The following is a 23,283-nucleotide window of genomic DNA, read 5'->3' as shown; positions in this document are numbered from 1 at the left end:
AGGTGGGGCTGGTGCCGGTGCGGTATTTGTAACTCCACAAGGAGAGGCCATCCCATACTATTTTACCTCGAAAAAACATTTCTCCAATAAAGTTGATGAATATAAAACGTTAATACTCAGACTCAATATGGCATTCTACATAAAGCAACGATAATTACAACTCTTTAGCGACTCCCAAATAGTGATCATGCAGCTCTTAAGAAGCTACAAAGTCAAAAAGCTTGATCTACGCCTATATCATGATTGTGCTCAAAAGTTGATGGGATGACTTGGAGAAGTGACCCTCCATCACGTGTCAAGGAAACAAAATAGGTAAGTTGATGCCTTGGCTGCTTTAGCCTCAACCCTAACTCTTCTAAATAGAATCGATTTACTATCTATTAAGATTGGATAGTATCACCATCCAATGAGGATGAATATGTAGAAAACAAGGTTGAACACCTTGTTGCTACGTCTGAAGTCATAAAGGAGATTAGATACGATCTGTCATTGACTATTTTTGTTATGGAATACTTCCAAAAGATCCAAGGATAAAGACTGACATTCGTCATCGTGTACCTCATTTCCTTTACTACAAGGAAGCGTTATACAAAAAATTATTTGAGGGATTACTTTTGTGATGTTTAGGAGATTAAAAAGAAGTTTAAGCTTTGTAAGAAGTGCACTTGAGAGTTTGTGGATCTCATCAGTCTGGATCAAACCTCTTTTCACATTAAAAGAATGGGATATTATTGGCCAATGATGGTAAAAGATTGTTTGGTCTATTCTAGAAGATGCAAAGCTTGTTAATTTCAAGCGAATAACATCCTAAAGCATTACACCCAACTATGTAATCTTGGGCATTCAATGCTTTGGGATTAAATATTGTCGGACCACTGTTAAAATCTTCTGAAGAACACTTATACATCTTGACCGCAACTGAACTTTTCAAAATAGGCTAAACTTGTTGCCCTCAAATAAGTGAAGAAGGAGAATGTTTCGAACTTCATCCGAGTGAATATCATCTACTATTTTGGAATCCCTCAGTATATAATAACCGACAACACAAGCCATTTGCTAAAAAATTTATGAATAAAATTTGTGATCTTTTTGGTTTCAAGCAACATAAATCTTATATGCACCATGCTACCGCCAATAGTTTAGACAAAGCATTCAATAAGATTTTATGCAATCTTTTGAAGAAAGTCATCTCCAAATCCAAACGAGACTAGCATAAACATATATAAGAAGCTTTGTGGGCATATAGGATAATGCACCATACACCAACACAAGCAATCCCATAATCACTTGTGTTTGGAGTTAAAGTAGCTCTGTCGCTTGAGCGTCAAATACCTTATTTAAGATTGGATATTCAAGAAGGGCTCACTAAAGAATAAAATGCTAAGTTGCGTCTTGAGAAGTTAGAAGTTCTTAATGAGAAGAGGCTGGAGGCTCCGCAAAATCTAAAATATTATCAAGCCTGTCTATCTCGTTTTTTCAACAAAAGAGTTTGCTTGACCAATTCCTTGTATTAAGAAGACCCATTATTACTTCTTATAAGTCTAGGGGTAAATTTACCTCATAGTGGAATGGACCAGATGCTATTCAAGAGGTATATTCAAATCATGCTTACAAGTTTGTCGATGCAGATGGGGTGAAAATTGATCCTAATAATGTCAAGTTCTTGAAGAAGTACTATCCTTTAAGAAACACTAAGCTCCTTAAGGAACGAGAATAAACTGTATGTCCACCTATCCCACAAGAGTATAAATTATGTACGACTTTAATAAAAAAGTTTCTAGGTTGAAAACCTTGAAAGAGTCAACCTAGACAAAAGTTAGGACACAAAAGAATATATATATTTAAAAAAAACACTCACCCAGAACTACATTATGACTTGATCCTCTTCACTAAGGTACACAAGTGCTTGGAATTTTGTTCTAAGTTCAATTGCACGAGGGCCAAAAAAATACAAGTTTCAGCTTTACCAGTCACATAAAATTCAAGTTTACAAGTAATCTCTTCATCAATTTTCAGGCTTACTCTAAGTGTTGATGGCTCGATAGGGGTAAACCCCTACAGATAATAAATTTCTTCAATAGAGCTTGAAACCGGCAAGTTGAAGTCTTCAAATGCTCTATATCTATAAGTTAAAGTCTTTAAATTTACTAAATCTTTAAGTTGAAGCTTTCAAATCTTCCATATCAAATCCTTCAAAGTACGATAGCTAAAGTATTCAGATGATCTATGTTTATAAGTTGAAGTCTTCAAATTCACTAAGTCTTCATATTGGAGCTTTCAAATTCATAATATTAAAGCTTGGAAGTTCATAAAGTCTGCAAGTTGAAGTCTTCAGATGCTCTATATCTATAAGTTGAAGTCTGCAAATTCACTAACTCCTCAAGTTAAGGTTTGTAAATCTGCCATAGCCAAGCCATCAAAGTCTAATAGTTTAATTTTTCAGATGATCTATGTTTATAAATAGTTATCTCACTACTGTTCACACTTCAACAGGGGCAACTCTATATTTATTGGTGTATGGGACGGAAGTAGTCATTCCTGCAGAAGTTGAAATTCCTTTTCTTCGAGTCATTATGGAAGCTGAGATTGATGATGATGAGTGGGCCAAAAGCCGATTGGAACAATTGAGTTTCATTGAGTAAAGAAGGCTAACGTCGGTTTGTCATGGCCAATTATATTAGAAGAGAATGGATCGAGCGTATAATAGAAAGGTACGACCCAGGCATTTTGAAGTGGTCAGTAGGTATTGAAGCGTATCCTTCCTTACCAGGTTAAAGCGAAAGCCAAGTTCTCTCCAAACTAGCAAGGTCCCTTATTGTAAATAAAGTGTTGCCTAATGGAGCTTTATATTTGACAGATATTAAAGGCAAAATGGCAAAAATGGCTATCAATGCTGACGCGGTCAAAAGATATTATGTATGATATTTTATCCTTTGTTGATTTTATTGCATGATTATTACTTGCATTTTTGAAGATTGATATGATGAAGGCATTTTATTCTTCTATCCAAATATTGTGTAATCCTTTGTTTACCCGTTTGAGCTAAGTTTTATTTTTTCTTTCATATCCCTCTTTGGGAATCAAAATAGAGTAACAGATAAATGTTAGAAAAATAAGAATAAAAGAAAGAGTTCAAAAAAGAAAAAAAATTCAAATCAAAACAAAAACAAGCTGATGGAACTACGTGCGACCTGATTCTCCTCTCTCGGGAGTGAGATATATAGGTTGCCCTACTCAGAGATCGGTCCAACCAAATAAAGATTTTAGAGTCACCCAGTCAACAACAACTAGGGCATGAGTTAATGCATTGTTTGATTCGATTCCAAAAGTTTTAAATCTCACCACTACTTCAAGTGTCATTTGAGCCTCTTGTCATCCTCTTCTAACCCTATCAAAAAACAACCAAAGAAAGTCCTTCATATCAATTTTTGATAATGTTAAGTCTAAGCATGCAATGAATATGATGATATATCATGGGGTGTTACTTGTTTTCCTCAGTGTAAGAAATCAGGAAAGAAATGAAAATAAGAGAGTCTTATTGTTGAAAACCCTCGCGGGTACCATAAGGCGATGGTGAGTTCGGAGAAATGAAAATGAGAGAGTCTTATTGGTGAAAACCCTCACGGACTCCATAAGGCGATGGCGAGTTCGAGAGAAAGATGAAAAGTGAAATGGAAAAACATTGGTTGGAAAAAGTCTTTCAAGTTGTCTTCCATCGAATGAGATGTATGAGTCCAATGGATTTGAAGAAGCGGCTCAGTGGAAAAGGCATGAACTCAACAACAAATGGGAAGTTTGGATAGGAAGATCAGGCAACTTAATCCAAAATGCATGTCAAACTCATTGGAGTCGGTGTCGTATTCAGATAAGTTTGCTTTTTGAATAAGGGACATTGTCCTTTTCTTTCATTTACATATTAATATTTTGTCTTTTTGTGCATTTATCAAAATAAAAGTCACCATCATTTCTTTATATCTAAAGTCAAGTTTGTGTCAAAGCAAGTGAGAAAAGATTTCAAAACTTTCTACCAGTCTTCCCAATTGTATGAGGAAAAGTTGAGAACCAGCACATGAAAGAAATATGATCATAATTTAACACAAAGCAAAGAAAGTCTATCAACCGATCGGCTGTTGGGTTCGTGGGAGTATTCAGATTTGGAAAAGGGTGCATCTCAAAGGCATGGAAAAATTGAAATTCATTATTTAAGTCAGAACTAATCTCCCTCAATCTGGATCCGGGTCAATGAGGTGGCAAAACAGGGGCAAGTGTTAGCGATTCGGAACAAAGATGAAAGGAGCGAGTGCTGGAGCTGATGCTGAGAAGCCAAGTGCTGCAGGACTCCACTAAGTTTTAACTGACAAATTTTTTTTGATGAAACAGGGGTAAAGTTTTTGTTCAATGAGTTCAGCTACCTTTGGGAAAGCATAAATAGGATTTTACTTAATGTTCAGGACCCTCCTGGAAAATGGGATTTTACTTTCTGTCCAGGATCCTCCTGGAAAATGGGAATTTACTTTCTGTTCAGGACCCTCCTGGAAAATGGGATTTTACTTTCTGTTCAGGACCCTCCTAAAAAATGGGACTTTACTTTCTGTTCAGGACCCTCCTGAAAAATGAGACTTTACCATCTGTTCAGGACCCTCCTGAAAAATGAGACTTTACTTTCTGCTCAGGACCCTCCTAAAAAATGGGACTTTACTTTCTGTTCAGGACACTCCTGAAAAATGGGAGTTTACTTTCTATTTAGGATCCTCCTGAAAAATGTGATTTCACTTTCCTTTCAGGACCCTCCTAGAAAATGGGATTTTACCTTCTTTTCAGGACCCTCCTGAAAAATGGGACTTTACTTTCTGTTCAGGACACTCCTGAAAAATGGAACTTTACTTTCTGTTCAGGACCTTCCTAAAAAATGGGACTTTACTATCTATTCAGGACCCTCCTAAAAAATGGGACTTTACTTTATATTCAGGACCCTCCTGAAAAATGGGACTTTACTTTCTGTTCAGGACCCTCCTGGAAAATGGAAGTTTTCTTTATGTTTAGGACCCTCCTGTAAAATAAAATTTACTTTCTGTTCAGGACCCTACTGAAAAATGGAACTTTACTTTCTGGTCAGGACCCTCCTGAAAAATGGAATTTCATTTTCAGTTCAGGACCCTCCTAGAAAATGGGAATTTACTTTATGTTCAGGCCCCTCCTGAAAAATGGGACATTACTTTCTGCTCAGGACCCTCCTGAAAAATAGGATTTTACTTTATGTTCAGGACCCTCCTGAAAAATGGGACTTTACTTTCTGTTCAGGACCCTTCTGGAAAAGTGGGATTTTACTTTCTGTTCAGGACCCTCCTGAAAAATGAGATTTTACTCTCTGTTCAGGACCCCCTGAAAAATGGGATTTACTTTCTGTTCAGGACCCTCCTGAAAAATGGAAATTTACTTTATGTTCAGGACCCTCCTAAAAAATGGGACATTATTTTCAACAAAAATGAATGAATGAAATTTTTCTTTATCATAATCCTTGTTTTGGATAATTTTCATTTTAGTTTTGATTTTGGTTTCAGGAGCCCGCCTGAAGAATAAGGTGATGAAATTGAAATTCAGGAACCCGCCTGAAGAACAGGGCGATGGAAATGGAAAGTCAGGAGCCCGCCTGAAGAATGGGGTGATGAAATTGAAAGTCAAGTAACAAGGTTAAGAGATTGAAAGTCAAACAACAAGGTCAAGAAGTTGAAAGTAAAACAACAACGCGAAGAAGTTAAAAGTCAAGCAACAAAGCGAAGAAATTACAAGTCAGGAGCCCGCCTGAAGAATAGGGTGATGAAACTCAAGTCAAGAGTCCAAAAGAAGCTGCATAGATAGGAATTTTGTAATTTCATTTATGTTTTAGCTTGTAATTTTCATTTTGATGTAATGACAGAGCCGCGGATCGGAACCTCGATGGAACCTCACTCGACTCTCCAACTCGATATTGTTCCTTTCTTTTAAATCTTTTGAGATACTGGTCATTCTATTCCTCCATAATTTGGGTTGGTAAGATGTCCTAAGTCAAGACTCGGTTGTCCTTCTTCTTTCTGTTTCTTCCTTTAAATAATGGCTGGGACAAAACTCTGTCTTATTGTCTACTTCTTTGCCTAAAAAAATTTCATGTTTACATTCAAAGGGGGCATGATGTAGACACCTAATTTCGTTCCTCCCCGATAGCATTTTTTACCCAATTTTACTGTGTACCCTCATCCATGTTATTATACCCTCAAAAAATACAAAAATAACAACTTTAAACAAACCCCTAACCAACTTTACACCTCATCCTAACAACCTACCCCATACCCCTACCCTCACCTACCCTACCCTCCACGTGACCCTCTACCTCCCTTTCCTTTTTCTTGTCCACAAAGAAAGAAACATGGATTAAAAACAAAAATAAGAGGAACCTTCTAAGAAGGGTAGTACTCATTCTTTTTCCATTATATATCAAAAAGGCCCACGTTATTAGAGAGAAAGGGGAAAGTTTCCCTTTTTCTTTATATACCTACACTAATACATACAGAGAGGGACTTTTGGGAAATAAGAAAAAGGAAATAGTGAAGGGGCCTTCTTCCTGGAAAACATATACATACACAGACGCTATTAACCCCCTCAGAACTCCCTCTCAATATTGACACACACAGTCTCACCCAAAATCGCACACATACACATAAAGAGCAAAATGATGTGAGAGACTTCGAGAGAGAAGAAATCGTTTAGAGATCGAGTTATCCCGCCCACTCTTCATCAAAAATAACTTCACCAGCCCTGGTTTAACTCCAAAACCTGTTGGAAACCCAATTTGAACCATATCCCCGACCAAGAACCAAGATCGAACAATGAAATCAGTCTGAAATCTGCCTGAACGGGTTGATTCCAGCTGGTTTGGGTCAGATTTTGGATGGTTTGGGTTAGACTTCGGTTTGTTCAAGTTAGTTTCGGTGTTTTTGGGTTAGATTTTGGTCCGTTCAGGTCAGCGTCGTTTGTTAGGGTCAATCCCAGTAAGATTTGAATTAACTCCAGTGGAAAATTCATAGGTGGACCCCATCTGTTCGTGTCGCAGGGTATGTGTTGAGTACTCTCAGTCGCTTTACAGATTTGGTATTCGAATCGGACTTCGAGTTTGGTTTTTCTTTTGTGTCAAGTTGGTTTGTCGTCAAGGTTTCTATTCGGGCTCTCGAATTTGGATTTCTGTAATTCTATATTATCAACGAAATCAATTCTTTGAAGGTCCATCTCTTAACTTTACTCTTTCATTATCTCGAATTTTGGTTGATGTCGTGATTTTGCGGTTGTTTGAATATTTTGAGCAAATGTTAATTGTTGATGTGAATATGAATGATCGGTATGCTTAAATGTTTGAATCTTCATTGGGGTATGTGTTGTTGATTTCGGATTTTGAAAAATGGCTTGATAGTCGAGTGGTTTAATAATGTGGTTAAAATGGATTTGGGGGGTGAGAAATGAAAAATTGACAAAAAGGATAGATTCATTTTAATTTTGATTTACTGTCGATATGAAACACGATATTATCATGCTACGTTGAAACGAATAGGGTAATATAGGTTTGGGTAGGCAAATTTTAGAACTTGTGTTTCGGTTGAATGTTGAAATGTGCATGTGAATATTTCTTTCTAGTTTTGTCGTATTTAATTCGAAATGTATTCATTTAGCCGGGGAATGCCCCGAGACACATTGTATTTATTCACCGGGAAATGCCCCAAAGTATTATGTACTCGGAGGACATCCGTGATGAAGGCCCGAGGTGTCGGGTAGCTTGGGAGCGTAATTAGGATTAGGGTAGGTTAGAATAGAAATTTTTATTCTCACATTTCTTTTTACTTTGGGTTGTATAATTGGACTGGACACTAAATTTTGGATTGTTTTGTTTGTTTGTGTGATTGATTGTTATCGCGTACTTTGTGTGGTTTATGCATTTGTAGTGTCAAATATTGCCGATATGCTTCACCAAGCGACCGTGGTCGAACCACGGGATCGAGGGGTGCATAACACCTTCCCCTCGATCAACAGAATTCCTTAGCCGGAATCTCTGTTCGCAAACCAGTTTTAAAAGAGTCAAAATAATTTTGAAAAGGATTTTCCAAAGGTGACTTGGCACACCAGATTATGCCAAGTGGCGACTCTGATTTCAGATGTAAAAATAATCCTTCTTCGAAAAAAATCGTTTTCTTTTGTCACTTAATAATAAAAACCCTTTCGAACCCAAAATGAATCTTTTTCGGTTAAAAAAAAGGGGTGTGACAAGATGAATTAAATAAAACTAAATAGCAAGGATGACTCAGGTAGACTATAAAACATGTGTAAATTCACACACCATAACCCAAAAGAGAAATCTAGAAAGAAGCTATTAGGAGTAAAAAATATCCTAACTAATGGAATAGACCACTGGAAATTTTAATTTATCTATAATAATAATAATAATAATAATAATAATAATAATATATACTATATTAAAAGTGTGAAGGACCTTAGAAATATTTTTTAAGTTTTTTGTCCTTCATTAAAAGTCTCTGCTTTAGATAAAATCATCTTTTCACTATTTTTTAAATACTTAAGAGCTGAAAATTAATAAAATATTTATGGTAAAAAAAATTCTTAGTACAAGTCATCAGAACTAATGACAACTAATATTTTTTAATTAGTTTAAAAATTCTAAATTAACTAAAGCTGATTTTAAGAAAATTTGAAAAATCTAGAAATAAATATGAAAGCGATTAAATAAGAAAAGAAGTATCAAATTTTTAAAAGTCGTAAGTAAGTAATCAAAGATTTTTTAAAGATTTAACTTTTAAAATAAGGAAAGATTTTAAATGTAGAAAAAGAAAATAAAAATAATTGTACTACAAATATGGTTCAAATCGATGCGTCTCTCTTAGCCTCTAGCAGCAAGAAAAAGAGGTATTGCACGATAAACGCAAAAGTGATGATCGATTAACCACTTGAAACTTCTGGTAATAAAATATATATGTGTTTACAATAAAATATATGTTATGTTTACGTTATTATATTACAATGTGAAGGATCTTTGAGAAGTGATTTGAACTTTTTGAACTTCATTAAAAATCTTCGCACACGTGCGAGAAAATTAATTAAATATTTATAGTAAAACTTTTTCTTATTAGAAGTCAACAGAATTAATGACAACTAATACATTTTTTTTTAGTTTAAGAATTTTAAATAAATTAAAGTTGATTTTAAGAAGATTCGAAAAATCTGGAAATACATATGAAAGCTTAGAATAAGAAAAATATAAGAAGTATCAAAATTTTAAAAGATTTAAATAAGTAAGAAGTATGTAATCAAAGATTTTTTAAAGATTTAACTTTGAATAAGAAAAGATTTTAAATATAGTAAAAAATATTTGTACTACAAATATGATTTTAAATCAATGCGTTTCTCTTAGCCTCTAGCAACAAGAAAAGAGATACTGCATGACCAACAAAAAAGTGACAATCCATCAACCACTCGAAACTTATGGTGATAAAATATATATGTACTTATAATAAAATATATGTTATTACATTATTATATTGAAATGTGAAACATCTTTGAGAAGTGGTTTAAACTTTTTGCACTTTATTTGAAATTTTCGTAATAGACAAAATCTTTTAATTTTAAATAATGTGAAGGGCCTTAGAAATATTGTTTGAACTTTTTGTCCTTCATTAAAAATCTTTGTTTCAAATAAAATCATCTTTTTATTATTTTTCGAATATAAGGAGTTAAAAATTAATTAAATATTTATAATAAAATCTTTCCTTATTAGAAGTCATCAGATTTAATGACAACTAATATCTTTTTCATTAGTTTAAGAATTTTAAATCAACTAAAGTTGGTTTTAAGAAGATTAGAAAAAAATAAAAATAAATATGAAAACGTTAGAATAAGAAAAAATATAATAAGTACTAAATTTTTAAAAGTTTTAAGTAAGTAATCAACGATTTTCTAAAAATCTAACCTTAAAAATAAAGAAAGAATTTAAAAATAGAAAGAAATAAAAATAATTGTACTACAAATATTGTTCAAAGCGATGCATCTCTCTTAGCCTCTAACAGCAAGAAAAAAAGGTACTGCATGACAAACGCAAAAGTGACGATCCATTAACTACTTGAAACATCTGGTGGTAAAATATATATGTGCTTACAATAAAATATATATGATGTTTACATTATTATATTAAAGAGTAAAGGATATTTGAGAAGTGATTTGAATTTTTTGCACTTTATTAAAAATCTTCACAATAAACAAAATTGTCTAATTTTAAATAATCAAATACTACACATACGAGGCACGTGCGGTTAAACTAGTGAACCCACTAGAAATATCCTAACTAATGGAATAGACCCACTGGGAACTTTAATTTATCTATATCTATAATCTACAATAATAATAATAATAATAATAATAATAATAATTAATTAAAAATGTGAAAGACATTAGAAATATTGTTTGAACTTTTATCATTCATTAAAAGTTTTTGTTTTAGATAAAATCGTTTTTTCATTATTTTTTCTAATATTTAAAAGTTGAAAATCAATAAAATATATTTATGGTAAAACATTTTCTTATTTGAAGTTATCTGAATTAATGACAACTAATACTTTTTTCATTAGTTTAAGAATTCGAAATCAACTAAATTTTATTTTAAGAAGATTTGAAAATTTTAAAAATAAATATAAAAACGTTAGAATTAAAAAAATTTAAGAAGTATTAAATTTTTAAAAATTTTAAATACATAATAATGTTTAAATCTTAATAATAGATAAAATTATTTAATTTTAAATAATTAAATAATATATGTGACACAGTGTTAGGCATGTGCGGTTAAATTAGTTTTATCCAAAAACAGCATGATCTTTAGTGATCTGTCAGTGGATTGTAGTATTTTTATTTTAGATTAGATGTCTTATATTGTTTGTTTGCACGTACCAAAGCAGAGAGCAATTGCAGATTTCCAAGAATATGTTAAGCACTATATTAATCATCATAATTGGAAATGCAATAGACAAACTTTAGTGGACAGCAACAAATCCTGAATATGACGATTAAGCCGCGGGCGGACCACTTTGGAGAATCTTCTTAGCCTGAGGGTGTACCCTGTCAGTGATCAAGTGGTTCCGTTTTTATTTCGGGAAAAGCCATCATTGTTATCTTAAATTATACTTGAAAAGTTAAAATATATCTAAATTATTGAAGTGACTTAATATATTTTATACTATTTATCCCTCGTAAATAACTTGACATAAAAAGTGATATTCGCATTCGTACACGTGCGTTAAAAATCAAAAAAATATCAAAAACTTATTAAAACATCCATATGTTATTATTCAATTAGATTTTAATAACTAATTATATTTAATTACTTTTTTTTAATATTTATATAATTTTTATTTTTTTGTGTTTCCCTCTTCTTGTTTTTCTCTTCATCTTTATCTTCTTTAATCTTTTCTCCTCTCTTTCTTAACTTCATTTTTAATTTCTTAGCTCAATTTCTTCTCTAACCTCCATGAATTCATCGTTGAGTTTACATATATATTTATCCTTTTAACTTTTTTTTCAACATTTTATTGTAGATAGTTGAAAATCAAATTGAATTGTGGGTTATTTGAATTTTACAAAATTGAGTTATGAATATCTTAAATTTCACGAATTGGATTCTGAATTTCTTGTATTTTATTGAATTGCGTAGTGAACTTCTCGAATTTTGCGAATTGAGTTATGAATTTATCGAATTTTACAAAGTTGAATTGGGGGTATCTTGCATTTATGATTTGTTCGAGCAAATCATAAATCCAATTCGAGCAAAATCGATTGTGTTTATGATTATGGGTTTATGATTTGCTAGAATTTGGGGGTTAAGATTTGGGGTTTTTTATGAATTGCGTAATAATTTGCTCAAATTTTATCAAATTGAATTTGTTTTTTTCGAATTTTAAAAAATAGCGGAAGATTGTGAAATGGTGAAAAAATTAAAGTTATTTTGCTTGTTTGATTCGAGTTGTTTTGATCCGATCAAATTTATTTTTATCAATAAATGGGCTTTGCCCAGATTTAAACTGAAAAACAAAGATTGAAGTTGGTAATTGAAGAAGCAGCAGTAGGCAAAAGCTAGTGCAGATACTGAAAAAATTGATGGAGCTGACTTCCACTTCCAATGATGACTTTAATCGGACTTCTTTTAGATTTTTGAGCTTGTTGTTTTTCTGTTATTTTCTTTCTCCTTTTCTCTTTTCTCGTTTCTCAAATTCTTAATAACCAAGACAATCATATTTTTCCGGCAATGTGTCTTCCCCAAAAAACAAACATGTATCTCAGTAGTGTATATGGAATAATTTTTAGCTAGAAAAAGAAAAGAGATTAATCTTTTAAAAAACAAGAAAAAAAGTAAAAAATATGCTATTGACAAGTATCAGCGTGTCTACACACATTTAAGAAAAAATCTGGTTATAACATTTAAAGGGGTAAATAATTTCACTTTTAAATAGTATAGATGTGTATTAGGTCACTTTAATAGTTTAGGTGTATCTTCGACTTTTCAAGTAGAATTTAGGATGAAAATAATGATTTTTCCCTATTCATTCCATTACTTGAAAGTGGATGACACCAAATAAATGATTATAGCTCTAAGTAGGCTTAAATCATCTAGAGGCAGTTAAAGTTATCCCAAAAATTCACTTAGATTCCTGACCTATACCTATTAGACCCCTAATCTATCCGAATTTAATTCAATCAGGCCTTTTTTACCTACACGAAATTTCGTGTGTTTTTCACTCAATAGGAGCGCGTGAGAAAGTATTTTTTGACTAAATCACGAACGAAAACGTGCCAAGTGGCACTGAGGGCCCCAAAAAATTATTAATAAAACACAATTTTGTTAAAAAAAAAAAAAAAAAAAAAAAAAAGGCTCCTACCCAACCATCCCCATCCATTACCCCCCTCTTCATCTTCTTCTCCCACTCATCTTCCTCATTTTTTCTTAAACTTAATTCTCCTCTCATTTTTTCTACTTTTTTTGTTCTTAATTTTGAATTTATGTTTGAATTCTTTTGTTCTTAATTCGATCTTATTCTTAATTCTTTCCCGTCATTAGTTTGCCAAAAAAATGAAACCTTGCCAGAAAAAATAAAAATTTACCGGAAAAATATAAATGTATTTTTTTTCACAAATCAATAAAATTGTAAATTTAATTCAAAAAGAAAAATTAAAATGTTATTTTCATAAATCAATAAGCTATTCATCTTCCTCAATCCATTTTGAGTTTTCTTCGTCTCATTTATCATGTAAAAGAGAAAGAATTTTGTCGAAAAGCATAAAGCTACGTCGAAGAATTCTTGAGTACAAGATGAAGAAGAGGAGAGGGGGGAAGGGGTGTTTAGTTTTTTGCCTTTTTTTTTGAAAGAAAAAAGTTAATGAAGAAGACGAGGGTGTGAGGGGGGGGGCAAGGGCAGGGCAGGGTGGTTTAATTTTTATTTAAAAAAAAATTAGAAGTAATTCTTTTTTAATTATAATTTAATTAGTTATGAAATATTTTTTAATTCAATGCTAAGTGTTATTTTTTACTTCGTCGTTTATGCCACGTAACGCGAATGTGTTACACTCTCTATATACTTTTTGCTGATTGTGTAAAAAAGATCTAATTAGATCAAAATTTAAATAAATTAAAGATCTAATAGGTGTAGATCCTAATTAAAAAGTTTAAGTAAATTTTTGAGTTAACTTTAAGTGCACGTCGATTACTTAAGCCCTTTAAATAATATTGATACATGCATCTGAACACTTGGACATGACCAATCTGCCTAACCAAGCACACACACTAAATGAATACCTAAAAGTCACATTTGTAGACTTGGTGAGTAGAGTCGTGTGATACTTGTACAAGTAGGAGATAGGTAGCTTCTAGCAGGTACACGACGCATTAGTTGAGTCACGTGCAAAGGGACTCGAATATCTATGTTATTGAAAAAAAGAGATACATGTGTGGACTCTACAGGAAGTTTGTTTTGTGCTCAATCAAGAGGCAATAGTATGCATCAATCTAGCCTCGTGTGCTTCTACATGACAAGTTGTAAATAGTACTTCCATTTCAAAAAGAATGTGACTATTTTAATTTGACATAAAATTTAAAAAAATAAAGAAAATTTTTAAATTTTGTGGTCTTAAATTAAAGTTGTATCAAATATATTAAAATATTCTTTAATCTTGTGGTCCTAAATATATCATATGAAAAGTTGAAATTAAAATATTACCAAAAAAAAAAGAGATCATTCTTTTTTAAACGAACTAAAAAAGACATTAGGTCATTCTTTTTTAAACTAATGGAGCAACTATTTTGAAAGGGAAAGTTGTATTGTAGAAGGCAACACTTCTTTGTTTCTGCTTTCTTTTCGACCCTTCGTTTAGGAGATTGTATCTGTCGATTCTAATAGGTCTTCAAACATGCATAGCATAGTTTCTCTTGAAGAAAATGGTTTCATCTATGCATTCTTATGGCTAATCAAGACCATGACTGAAAGGCAATTAATTAAGTCAATTGTGACGCTGAGTTCACAAAACTTCTTTCAACTTTATGTGATTTCATACTTGAAATGTCATTGAGTTGCCTTTCTTGTGCAACTACAAAAGACAAAATCTTTTATATTCATTTGTCTTCATGGACTCAGGCCGTTGAAATTTAACTCCAAATCTAGCAACGGTTACGCAACCAGAAACCACATGAGTTAATCACAACTCTTTGAAGAGACTTAGAGGTCTTGAACTGTGGCTCAGCCATGGAAACTTTACATATTTGGAGAATAAGTATTATGTGTTAACCTGCTTATGAAAGTTATAACAGCTTACAACTGTTTCAGCTAGTTGGTGACTTGTCCTAAAACTATATTTTATAATATACATTCTTTTACAGTTCTTGCATCTTATGTCATGACCTCTAGAGCCTCTCTGGTTTGTCCAAGTATGTTAAATACTGTTGCTGCAATGTGAGATGGTGTTAGGCCAGCTTCTGCCAACTGATCAGCAGGAGATCCATGGTCAATGTATCGATCAGGAAGAACTATTGGTCTCCACTGCATAAAATAAAGAAGTGACAGTTAAGTAATCTTTGAAGACTGCTGATACAGCTATTAGAACAACTCACAGTAACATTTGAGAAATAACCAGATGAACCACTACACATAGGCACGAAATATCTTCAGCAAAGTTTTACCTTCAACTTGCCATCAAGAAGCCCATCTAAGGCCATAAACTGAACAACATGCGATCCAAAACCTCCAATTGATCCTTCTTCAACAGTGACAAGTACCTCGTGTGATTTTGCAAGGCTCCTTATGAGAGCACGGTCCAGTGGTTTGCAGAAACGTGCATCTGCAACTGTTACTTGTAAGCCACGGGATTCTAACACAGAAGCAGCAGCCAAACAGTTCTGCACTGCTGAGCCGTATCCCAATAGAGCCACTCTCTCCCCTTCAACCAATATCCTGCCTTTACCAACCTGCAATTTTTTTTACAGGAAAAACCATTACTTAATCGTCTTCTGATAGATATCAGACAGCATTAAAGGCATAGTGGAAATTAAAATGTACCTCAAGGGGAATTCCTTTGTTTCCAGCCGGAAGCTCTACACCAATCCCATTTCCTCTTGGGTATCTGAAACAACTTGGTCTGTCATCAATGGCAGCAGCAGTTGCTACAATGTGAAATAGCTCCGCTTCATCAGAAGGAGCCATTACAACCATGTTAGGGAGACATGCCATGAAAGTAACATCAAATGCACCACAATGTGTAGGACCATCTGCTCCAACAAGACCTGCTCTGTCCATGGCAAACCTCACAGGCAGCTTTTGCAAATCAACGTCATGCACTACCTGGATACAGAACCACCATGAACTCGGTTAGCGAGATTTTTAGGCCGTAAAATCTGCAGATTCTGACATTCACTGAAAATGCACTATATTCTACAAAGAGACTAATTGCAGGCATTTGTCTTGCCTGGTCATAAGCCCTCTGCATGAAAGATGAATAAATTGCACAGAAAGGTTTGAGGCCTTCACAAGCCAGTCCAGCAGCAAAGGTTACTGCATGTTGTTCTGCTATTCCAACATCAAAACACCGTGTCGGGAAGCGACGGAGGAAAAGGTTCATCCCGGTCCCACCCCCCATGGCAGCATGGATTGCAACAATGTCTTTATCTGCTTCTGCTTCTGCAATTAAAGCCTCTGCAAAATATGTTGTATAGGACTGAGTCTTGGCACTGCCTTTGAATTGCTTTCCTGTTGCTGGATCAAATTTGGCAACTCCTGCAAGCCAGCCATAAACAAATATAAGTTTCATGCTTTCTATTTACATAAGAATGAACTTTGCGAGACACAACAGGAGAACAAAACAAACAGCAAGACATTTCTCATGCTCAGCATCAGAAGTACAATGTCTATTGACTTCTCAATGTCAGCTAGAATATAGAACCAAATCTAAATATCATTTGGATATAAAGTATCCACTGAAAAGTGCAAATCAGACACACTTGAAGCACATGTATTGGTATAAAGATTTAAGGCGGTCTAGTGGCGGTAAATGGATAAATGAGTGCTTACCATGATACTTGTCTGCAGCTCTCTCAGCATATGGATAACCTCTGCCTTTCTCGGTGACAACATGGATCAGTACAGGACCTGTTGTTTTAGTACTTCTAACCTCTTTGAGAATAGAAATAAGATCATCAATATTGTGACCATCCACAGGACCAATATAATAAAGTCCAAGTTCTTCAAACAATGTTGATCCAGAACCACTGATCATGCCACGAGCATATTCATCAACTTTTGCAGCAAGCTCATGCATAGGTCCACCAATCTGCTTAGTAACCCCCTGCAGAAATTTCAATCACATAAAACCCAATTCAGTTTCTTCATTAGAAAAACCCTTATTCAAATCTTTCTATCAGTATGCAAACCTTAGCGACTTCTCTTAGTTCTCTGAGAGGCCTATTAGACTGCAACCTGCTCAAAGCACTACTTAGAGCTCCAACAGGAGGAACTGGCCCATCCAGAGTAGCAGTAGGCAAAGAAACTTGTCTATTGTCGTTTAAAATAACAATCATGTCAGAGTCCAGGTAACCAGCATTATTCATGGCTTCATAAGCTTGACCTGCTGTCATGGCACCATCACCTATTACGGCTATAACATTGTTGTTTCTTCCTTTCAGATCTCTTCCAACAGCCATCCCTGATCATTCAAAGAAACCACCTTAAAGTCTGAATAGCTACAGTTACGGACCATACACTTAAAGAAGATTAATGATGAAGTACCATACTTTTAACTGACTGGAACTATAGAGTTATGATTCATGCACATTTATGATATATACATCTTATATCACCAGAAGAGCAAGCATAGGCCAAGTTACATTAACTTGTATGGATGTAGGTATACCAATTCAAATAAAGACCCAGCATATTAACTTGTATGGATGTAGGTATACCAATTCAAATAAAGACCCAGCATTCATATCGCCAGATGAAACCCCTAGTGAATTATTACTTATGTTCACATCCGGTCCACGTTTGAGGAGACAACTTCAAAGTATCACGAGTCTTATTCTGTATTGAACTCAGTGCAGAAGAAGGGCAGAATGGATATATACCTAGGCCTGCTGAGATGGTGGTGGAACTGTGGCCAGTCCCAAAGCAATCATATTCACTCTCCGACCGCTTAGTAAATCCAGCAAGTCCATTTGTTTGTCTTAATGTTGACATCTTCTCCCTTCTACCAGTCAAGATTTTGTGAGGATATGACTGCAACATTCAAAACAGACCATCAAATGAGAATACTGAAGCCTCTAAAGAGTATTAGTTTACCATAGCAATCAGAAAACAAGATAACCACCTGATGACCAACATCCCAGAGTATTCTATCTTGGGGTGCGTTGAAGACATAATGAAGAGCAACTGTAAGCTCAACAACGCCAAGACTTGAACCAAGGTGACCACCAGTCTTTGATACATTGAAAATTGTATCTGATCTTAGCTCATCTGCTAGTTGTTTAAGTTCCTACATCAAAATTAATTTTGAAACTTTAAGCACATAATTTATTGAGTCAACTTTTCCAACCATGGTATAAACTTTTTCCATGGAGACAATTAAGTGACATATAAAATTCTACCTTTAGAGAAAGATTTTTCATATGAATGGGATAGTTGATAGTGTCCAAAATAGGTGTTGGTGGTCTCTGTGTGTAGTATTCTCCGGATTCTGACAAAGAAGCCTGAACCGTACGTGACCTTTTCTTGACCTTCACAATAAATGAGTACAAAAATAACCATCTCACTCAGCATAATTATAATCTCAAATTGACAATTAAATACACTTAAATATCAATAACTATATCCTTTTTCACATCTTAAAGCAGTGACAATGAGACAAAACAATCCAGTTAAAATAGCAAATTTTACTTCCAAATAATCAGGGGTGGATCTAGAGCATAAGTTGTGAGTTAATGAGAATCCAATAGCTTTTACATATATAAATTCACTAAATTTCCATCTCTATAAAATTTGATTGTGAACTCAATTATTATTGTCTATTAATTTAAGTTAGCTATAGAAACTCATAAATCTTGAATCTGCTTCCACAAATAAAACTTAAATTGATTGAATCAATGATCACTATTTAGAAGAAAATAAACAAATACTAGTACAAGCAACTGGCAATCAGATAAAAAGAACTACATGTGGGAGAACTGTAATCTTTTTTATATCTGAAAAGTTTCAAAGAAAAATGGTTCAACATGAGCATTCTACAAAGCTCCAAAATGGTTCAAATATTAAAAAAAAAAAAAAAAAAGTTCAAACCTGAGTAAGCTTTTGGTGGAACTGAAACTGCAGATCTGTTCCATGAATCCATTCAGAGAATAAAGGAGTTGGCTTTGAAGCATCTGAAGCCACTGCCACTGTCCTGTTCAAAATCCCAGGAAATGCATATGCACATAAAGCCATGATAAAGAGTGTTTTGTATGTATATACCAAGAAATTTATGCAGAGTTTTCAGGACCCAACCACCCAATAAATGTGCCTAACTTCCAAATCCTAACTGGGTTTTCTTGATAAAGGGGATTTAATTCAAAATTCTTTCAAGAAAATCTAGTGGGGTGTGCTGGTGCTACTGTCACTAAATGCTGTTTTTCTTTCTTTTTTCTTTTTTTTTTTTCTGTTTTACTTCTGTACCTGAACAATAAACCCAAGAAATTAGGATGTGATTGGAGGGATGAGAAATGGAGAAGAAACTGAATCTTTATGAAAGGATCAAATGCTCTAAACCAAGAGCAAAGTGATGTGAAGGTACACTTGTATGAATATATACACTGGTGTTGTATAGCATTGAATAAGCTAGGATATGAATTGAAATCTTGAAAAAGTTGCACTACTTTCTATTGGGCCACGTCAGAAAAAATCACAAATAGATAGAAAGATATGATAATGTATCTTTTTGATTGGGGTGGGAAAGAAATGGGGAATGGTGTTACTATACTTTTTGTTTGTTTGCAACCACCTTCCCCACTTCGAAATTTTTGTTGTCAAATTAATTCAGTTCTATTTTGTAAGATTGCTTAAAGCTCGTTAAAATAAATATAGCATTTTTATATCTTTGAGGGGGGAGGGGGAGCACTCACAACTAAAAGTTCTAAAATTATCACCACTTAAATTTGAATTCTATATATGAGGGTGAAAATAGATTTCATTTACTTTATTATACCCCTCAATGGTAAGTGGTGTCACTTTCGATTGACTCCCTACTCTTATCTCGTCTTTCATAGGAGTATCAGATTATCCTTCTTTGTATTATAAATTTTATACAGAGCATATATAGTTAATTATTTTAAATTACTTCTTTCATTTCAAAATAATTAAATTATTTATTATTCAAGATAGATGTTGAATTTTTTTTTAATTTTATACTTTATTAATTAAATTTTTGAGGATGAGTTTCAATAATCATTACAAACGTTTTGTAGTTTGAAAAAGTTAAAAAAAAAAAAAAAAAGACTAATTTATGACTTTATCTTTTTATCTTAAGATATGTGTCATATTCCAACAATTCAATTATTTTGAAGTGGAGGAAATAGTATTGTCTAATATAGCTATGCATAGGTTTTTGTAGAAAATCTTTCCTCTTTTCCCTCTCGTGCTCGCTTTCTCCTCTCTCGCTCCTCACTCTTTGCCCTCTCTAAGGACGGCTCAAGAACATCGTAGGCCTAAAGCTAGTCCTTATTAAGAGGCTTCAAGCTCAAAAAAAAAAAAAATCATACTGACTACCTACATAAAATTAGGGTTTAAAGTCATTGCTTCATTGATTTGAACCTTAAGCTGGCACTGTCCCTATCTGTCCTGCCTCTTTCTCTCTCTGCTCTCTCGCTCCCTTTGTCTATCGCGTCTCCTCCCCCTCTTCAATGAAAAGTGCTCCCTATTCGTCCCTCCATATCAATGTAATCTGTGTATCTCAGTTGTGAAAATTTTGATCCTCTATCCCCTAATTTTATATGGTGATTAGAACCCTCTTCAAGTGGTAATTGTGATTCACACCCCGTAAACTCTTTGTTTTGTGCCCAAAATTTTAAGAATGTGAACCCTCTATATGCTCCTTCTATTGAATTTTCTCACATATTCTCATTTATAGTCAAAAATGGGATCAAAAATCAAATAAGAGCTTGAAAAAAAGGGCTATTGATAATATATGATACAAGTAACTACTTGTTGAGATTGTATTTGATACATTCCTCATCTGTGATTTCATCTGATGCGATTTGATACATTTCTATGATTATATTTGAGATACAAACTTCATATTAATACTACCTCCATATGGATACAACCTATATTCATGCATATTGATACAATTTGTATCTGAGATACAACCTTCATTTTGATACAATATGCATGTTATCATGCATAATGACACAACCTTCATATTGATACATCTTTCCTTTCTCTCTCCACAGTCTCGCTCTCATCTTTCCACTATCTATCAATATGATCAAGGCCGAGTGAACGAGATTGGGGGCCTAAAGCCAATCTTAATTCTTCTTTTTAGTAGATATATACAAATAGAATAACAATAACAATAATAGCATATAAAATATAATCCTACAAGTGGGGACTTGGGGGTGTAGAATGTATGCAGATATGAAGTAAGAATGTAAACAATGCATATTTTCAATGAAAAAATATAATATCAAGTTAGGACAATAAACCTAGCTCAAGAATTTGAAAAATTAATCTAATGAAATCGAAATAGTGTTGCTCTGAATTTAATAAATTGATATAATGTCATCGAGATAGTGTTTTGTTGCTTCAATATAATGATAGCTTGCTGTAATACTTGAAATTTTAAATACACCAAAAAGAATTTTGATCTTTCTATGAAGAGACAACAAAAAATTTTACAGAATGCAGGATATTTGGCATTTGAAAGACCTCAGCATATATTATAAAAATAGTGAAAGAGGGAATGAAAAAGATTAATATAGGAATAATAATGTATGGTTATGTTAGTTATCAGTAACCAGGATATAAATGAAGTGATAAAATAAGTAGCCACTCTAAGAGGATACTACAATCGCCTAAAAACTACATTCGATTTCTCAATATTGCAACGATCCACACATTATAAGATAAAATATTATTTTATTTTCTATCTAAAAATTTCTTATCAAATTTTACAGCACATGAGATTTTTAATTGGGAAAAGGGTGAAATTTACTTCTTTATTTTAAAAATATAGCTAAAATATTCTTTATCACATTTTAGGACTAAATTTATATCCAATATCATATTTTGAGGTCAAATTTATTCTCGTTGCTAAGAAGCTTTTTACATATACTCTTTCTTTAATAGAAAAGCCTAAATAAATACTAAACATCTCAATTTTTAAAAATAAAACACATCCTAATCTAATTCGCATGACCCGACTTGAGCCACAAAAAAGACACAAACAAATATACCCCCTCAGTTCTGTTGATCAAGTTTTTCCAATGAGATTAAGCCATTGAATATTTATCAGAGCATAGCTCATGAAAAATAAATTTACATCAGTATAAACATAAACGGACATACCCCTTCCTCAGTTCATTAATTTGCATGAGTACAAAACTCATGATAAATGGCACTTAATGATCAAATACAACAAATTAGGCCCATAGAATATTTCTCTGGATGAGTGGGTTAAGAGATCTCCTTATGTGTCAATCGTGACATCTCCTTATTCTTTTGTCTTTTTATGCAATCCGAATCTATACAAATTTTTTATCATATCATTTTCTCAGAAAACTTATCCACTAATTTTAGAATCTAAATGCACATAAAATTGCGTACCAAATTTTGAAATTTGAAAATAACTTAACAGGAGCAGAGCTTGTAATAAATATTTCCTTTAGTTCATACTTTTGTGTTATCTCATTCCATTTTACTTTGTTCATTTATAAATAAACTACCAACACTATATATTGAAAGAGAAGTATATTTGTTCGTTCGAAAAATTTGACCAACAGAATTACGGGAGGGATAAATATGTTTGTGTATTTTTTAGGGTAGAATCTGGCGTATTAGGTTAGAGTTTTTTTTTTTTTTTTTAAATAAGGGTCATTTAATGTTGATTTGGTTTTTTTTTTTAAAGAAAGGATACATGTGAAAAGTTTCTTAACAACGATAATAAATATGACTACAAAGTATGACATTGAGGGTTAATTTGATCAAAGTATGACGAATGATAACTTTAGCCATTTTTTAAAAATAGAGGGATAAATTTAGCTTCAAAGTATGACAACGAAGGTAAATTTGACCTTAAAATATTACGAAGGGTATATTTAGCCAATTTTTCAAAGTTTAAAAGTATCCCCTCAACATTGAACAACAATCATACTCAGAGGCGGAGCCAGCCCTGTTTAGGGTGTTCGTCCGACCCCCCTTCGACGGAAAAATATACTATTTATACATGATTAAAATTCTTTTTTTATGTGGTTATAGTAGGTGTTGAACCCCCTTCGACTTAGTTTTCTTTGAATATTGAACCTCCTTACTTAAAATCCTAGCTCCGCCTCTGATCATACCCCCCCCCCCCTTTATCCTATGCATTGTCCATTTTGTCCTTGTAATTTTAATCCTATATTTATTTAATACCTCTTTATATTATATATATACTATATATTTTTTAATATAGGTATTTAATAGTATTTTATTTAACGTTATTAACATT

General features: G+C 33.2%; 1 protein-coding gene across 1 annotated transcript; it reads right to left on the bottom strand.

Moving 5' to 3' along the window:
- Positions 1–14,363: 14,363 nt before the first annotated feature.
- LOC107852315 (probable 1-deoxy-D-xylulose-5-phosphate synthase, chloroplastic) lies at positions 14,364–19,543 on the bottom strand. The gene is made up of 10 exons (NM_001398343.1): positions 18,888–19,543; positions 18,200–18,328; positions 17,923–18,087; positions 17,681–17,831; positions 16,991–17,262; positions 16,632–16,905; positions 16,030–16,337; positions 15,624–15,905; positions 15,248–15,532; positions 14,364–15,107 (listed from the first exon to the last, which is right to left on the bottom strand). The coding sequence occupies exons 1-10, from the start codon at positions 19,029–19,031 to the stop codon at positions 14,958–14,960; spliced, it is 2,160 nt and encodes a 719-aa protein (NP_001385272.1). The 5' UTR covers positions 19,032–19,543; the 3' UTR covers positions 14,364–14,957.
- Positions 19,544–23,283: the final 3,740 nt, after the last annotated feature.

Source organism: Capsicum annuum, chromosome 1, assembly GCF_002878395.1.
Source record: "Capsicum annuum cultivar UCD-10X-F1 chromosome 1, UCD10Xv1.1, whole genome shotgun sequence".
In the NCBI taxonomy this organism is placed as follows: domain Eukaryota; kingdom Viridiplantae; phylum Streptophyta; class Magnoliopsida; order Solanales; family Solanaceae; genus Capsicum; species Capsicum annuum.
The sequence above is the reverse complement of the archived record's forward strand: the minus strand, read 5'-3'. Positions and strand labels throughout refer to the sequence as shown.

Bases quoted from the DNA above. Each gene is read 5' to 3' on its own strand.
- LOC107852315 (NM_001398343.1), bottom strand. From the start codon at position 19,031: ATGGCTTTATGTGCATATGCATTTCCTGGGATTTTGAACAGGACAGTG. The intron at 17,263-17,680 runs GTATATATCCAT...TTGAATGATCAG, and splicing joins CACCATCTCAGCAGGCCTAG to GGATGGCTGTTGGAAGAGAT. The intron at 16,906-16,990 runs GTTTGCATACTG...AAATTTCTGCAG, and splicing joins AACTAAGAGAAGTCGCTAAG to GGGGTTACTAAGCAGATTGG.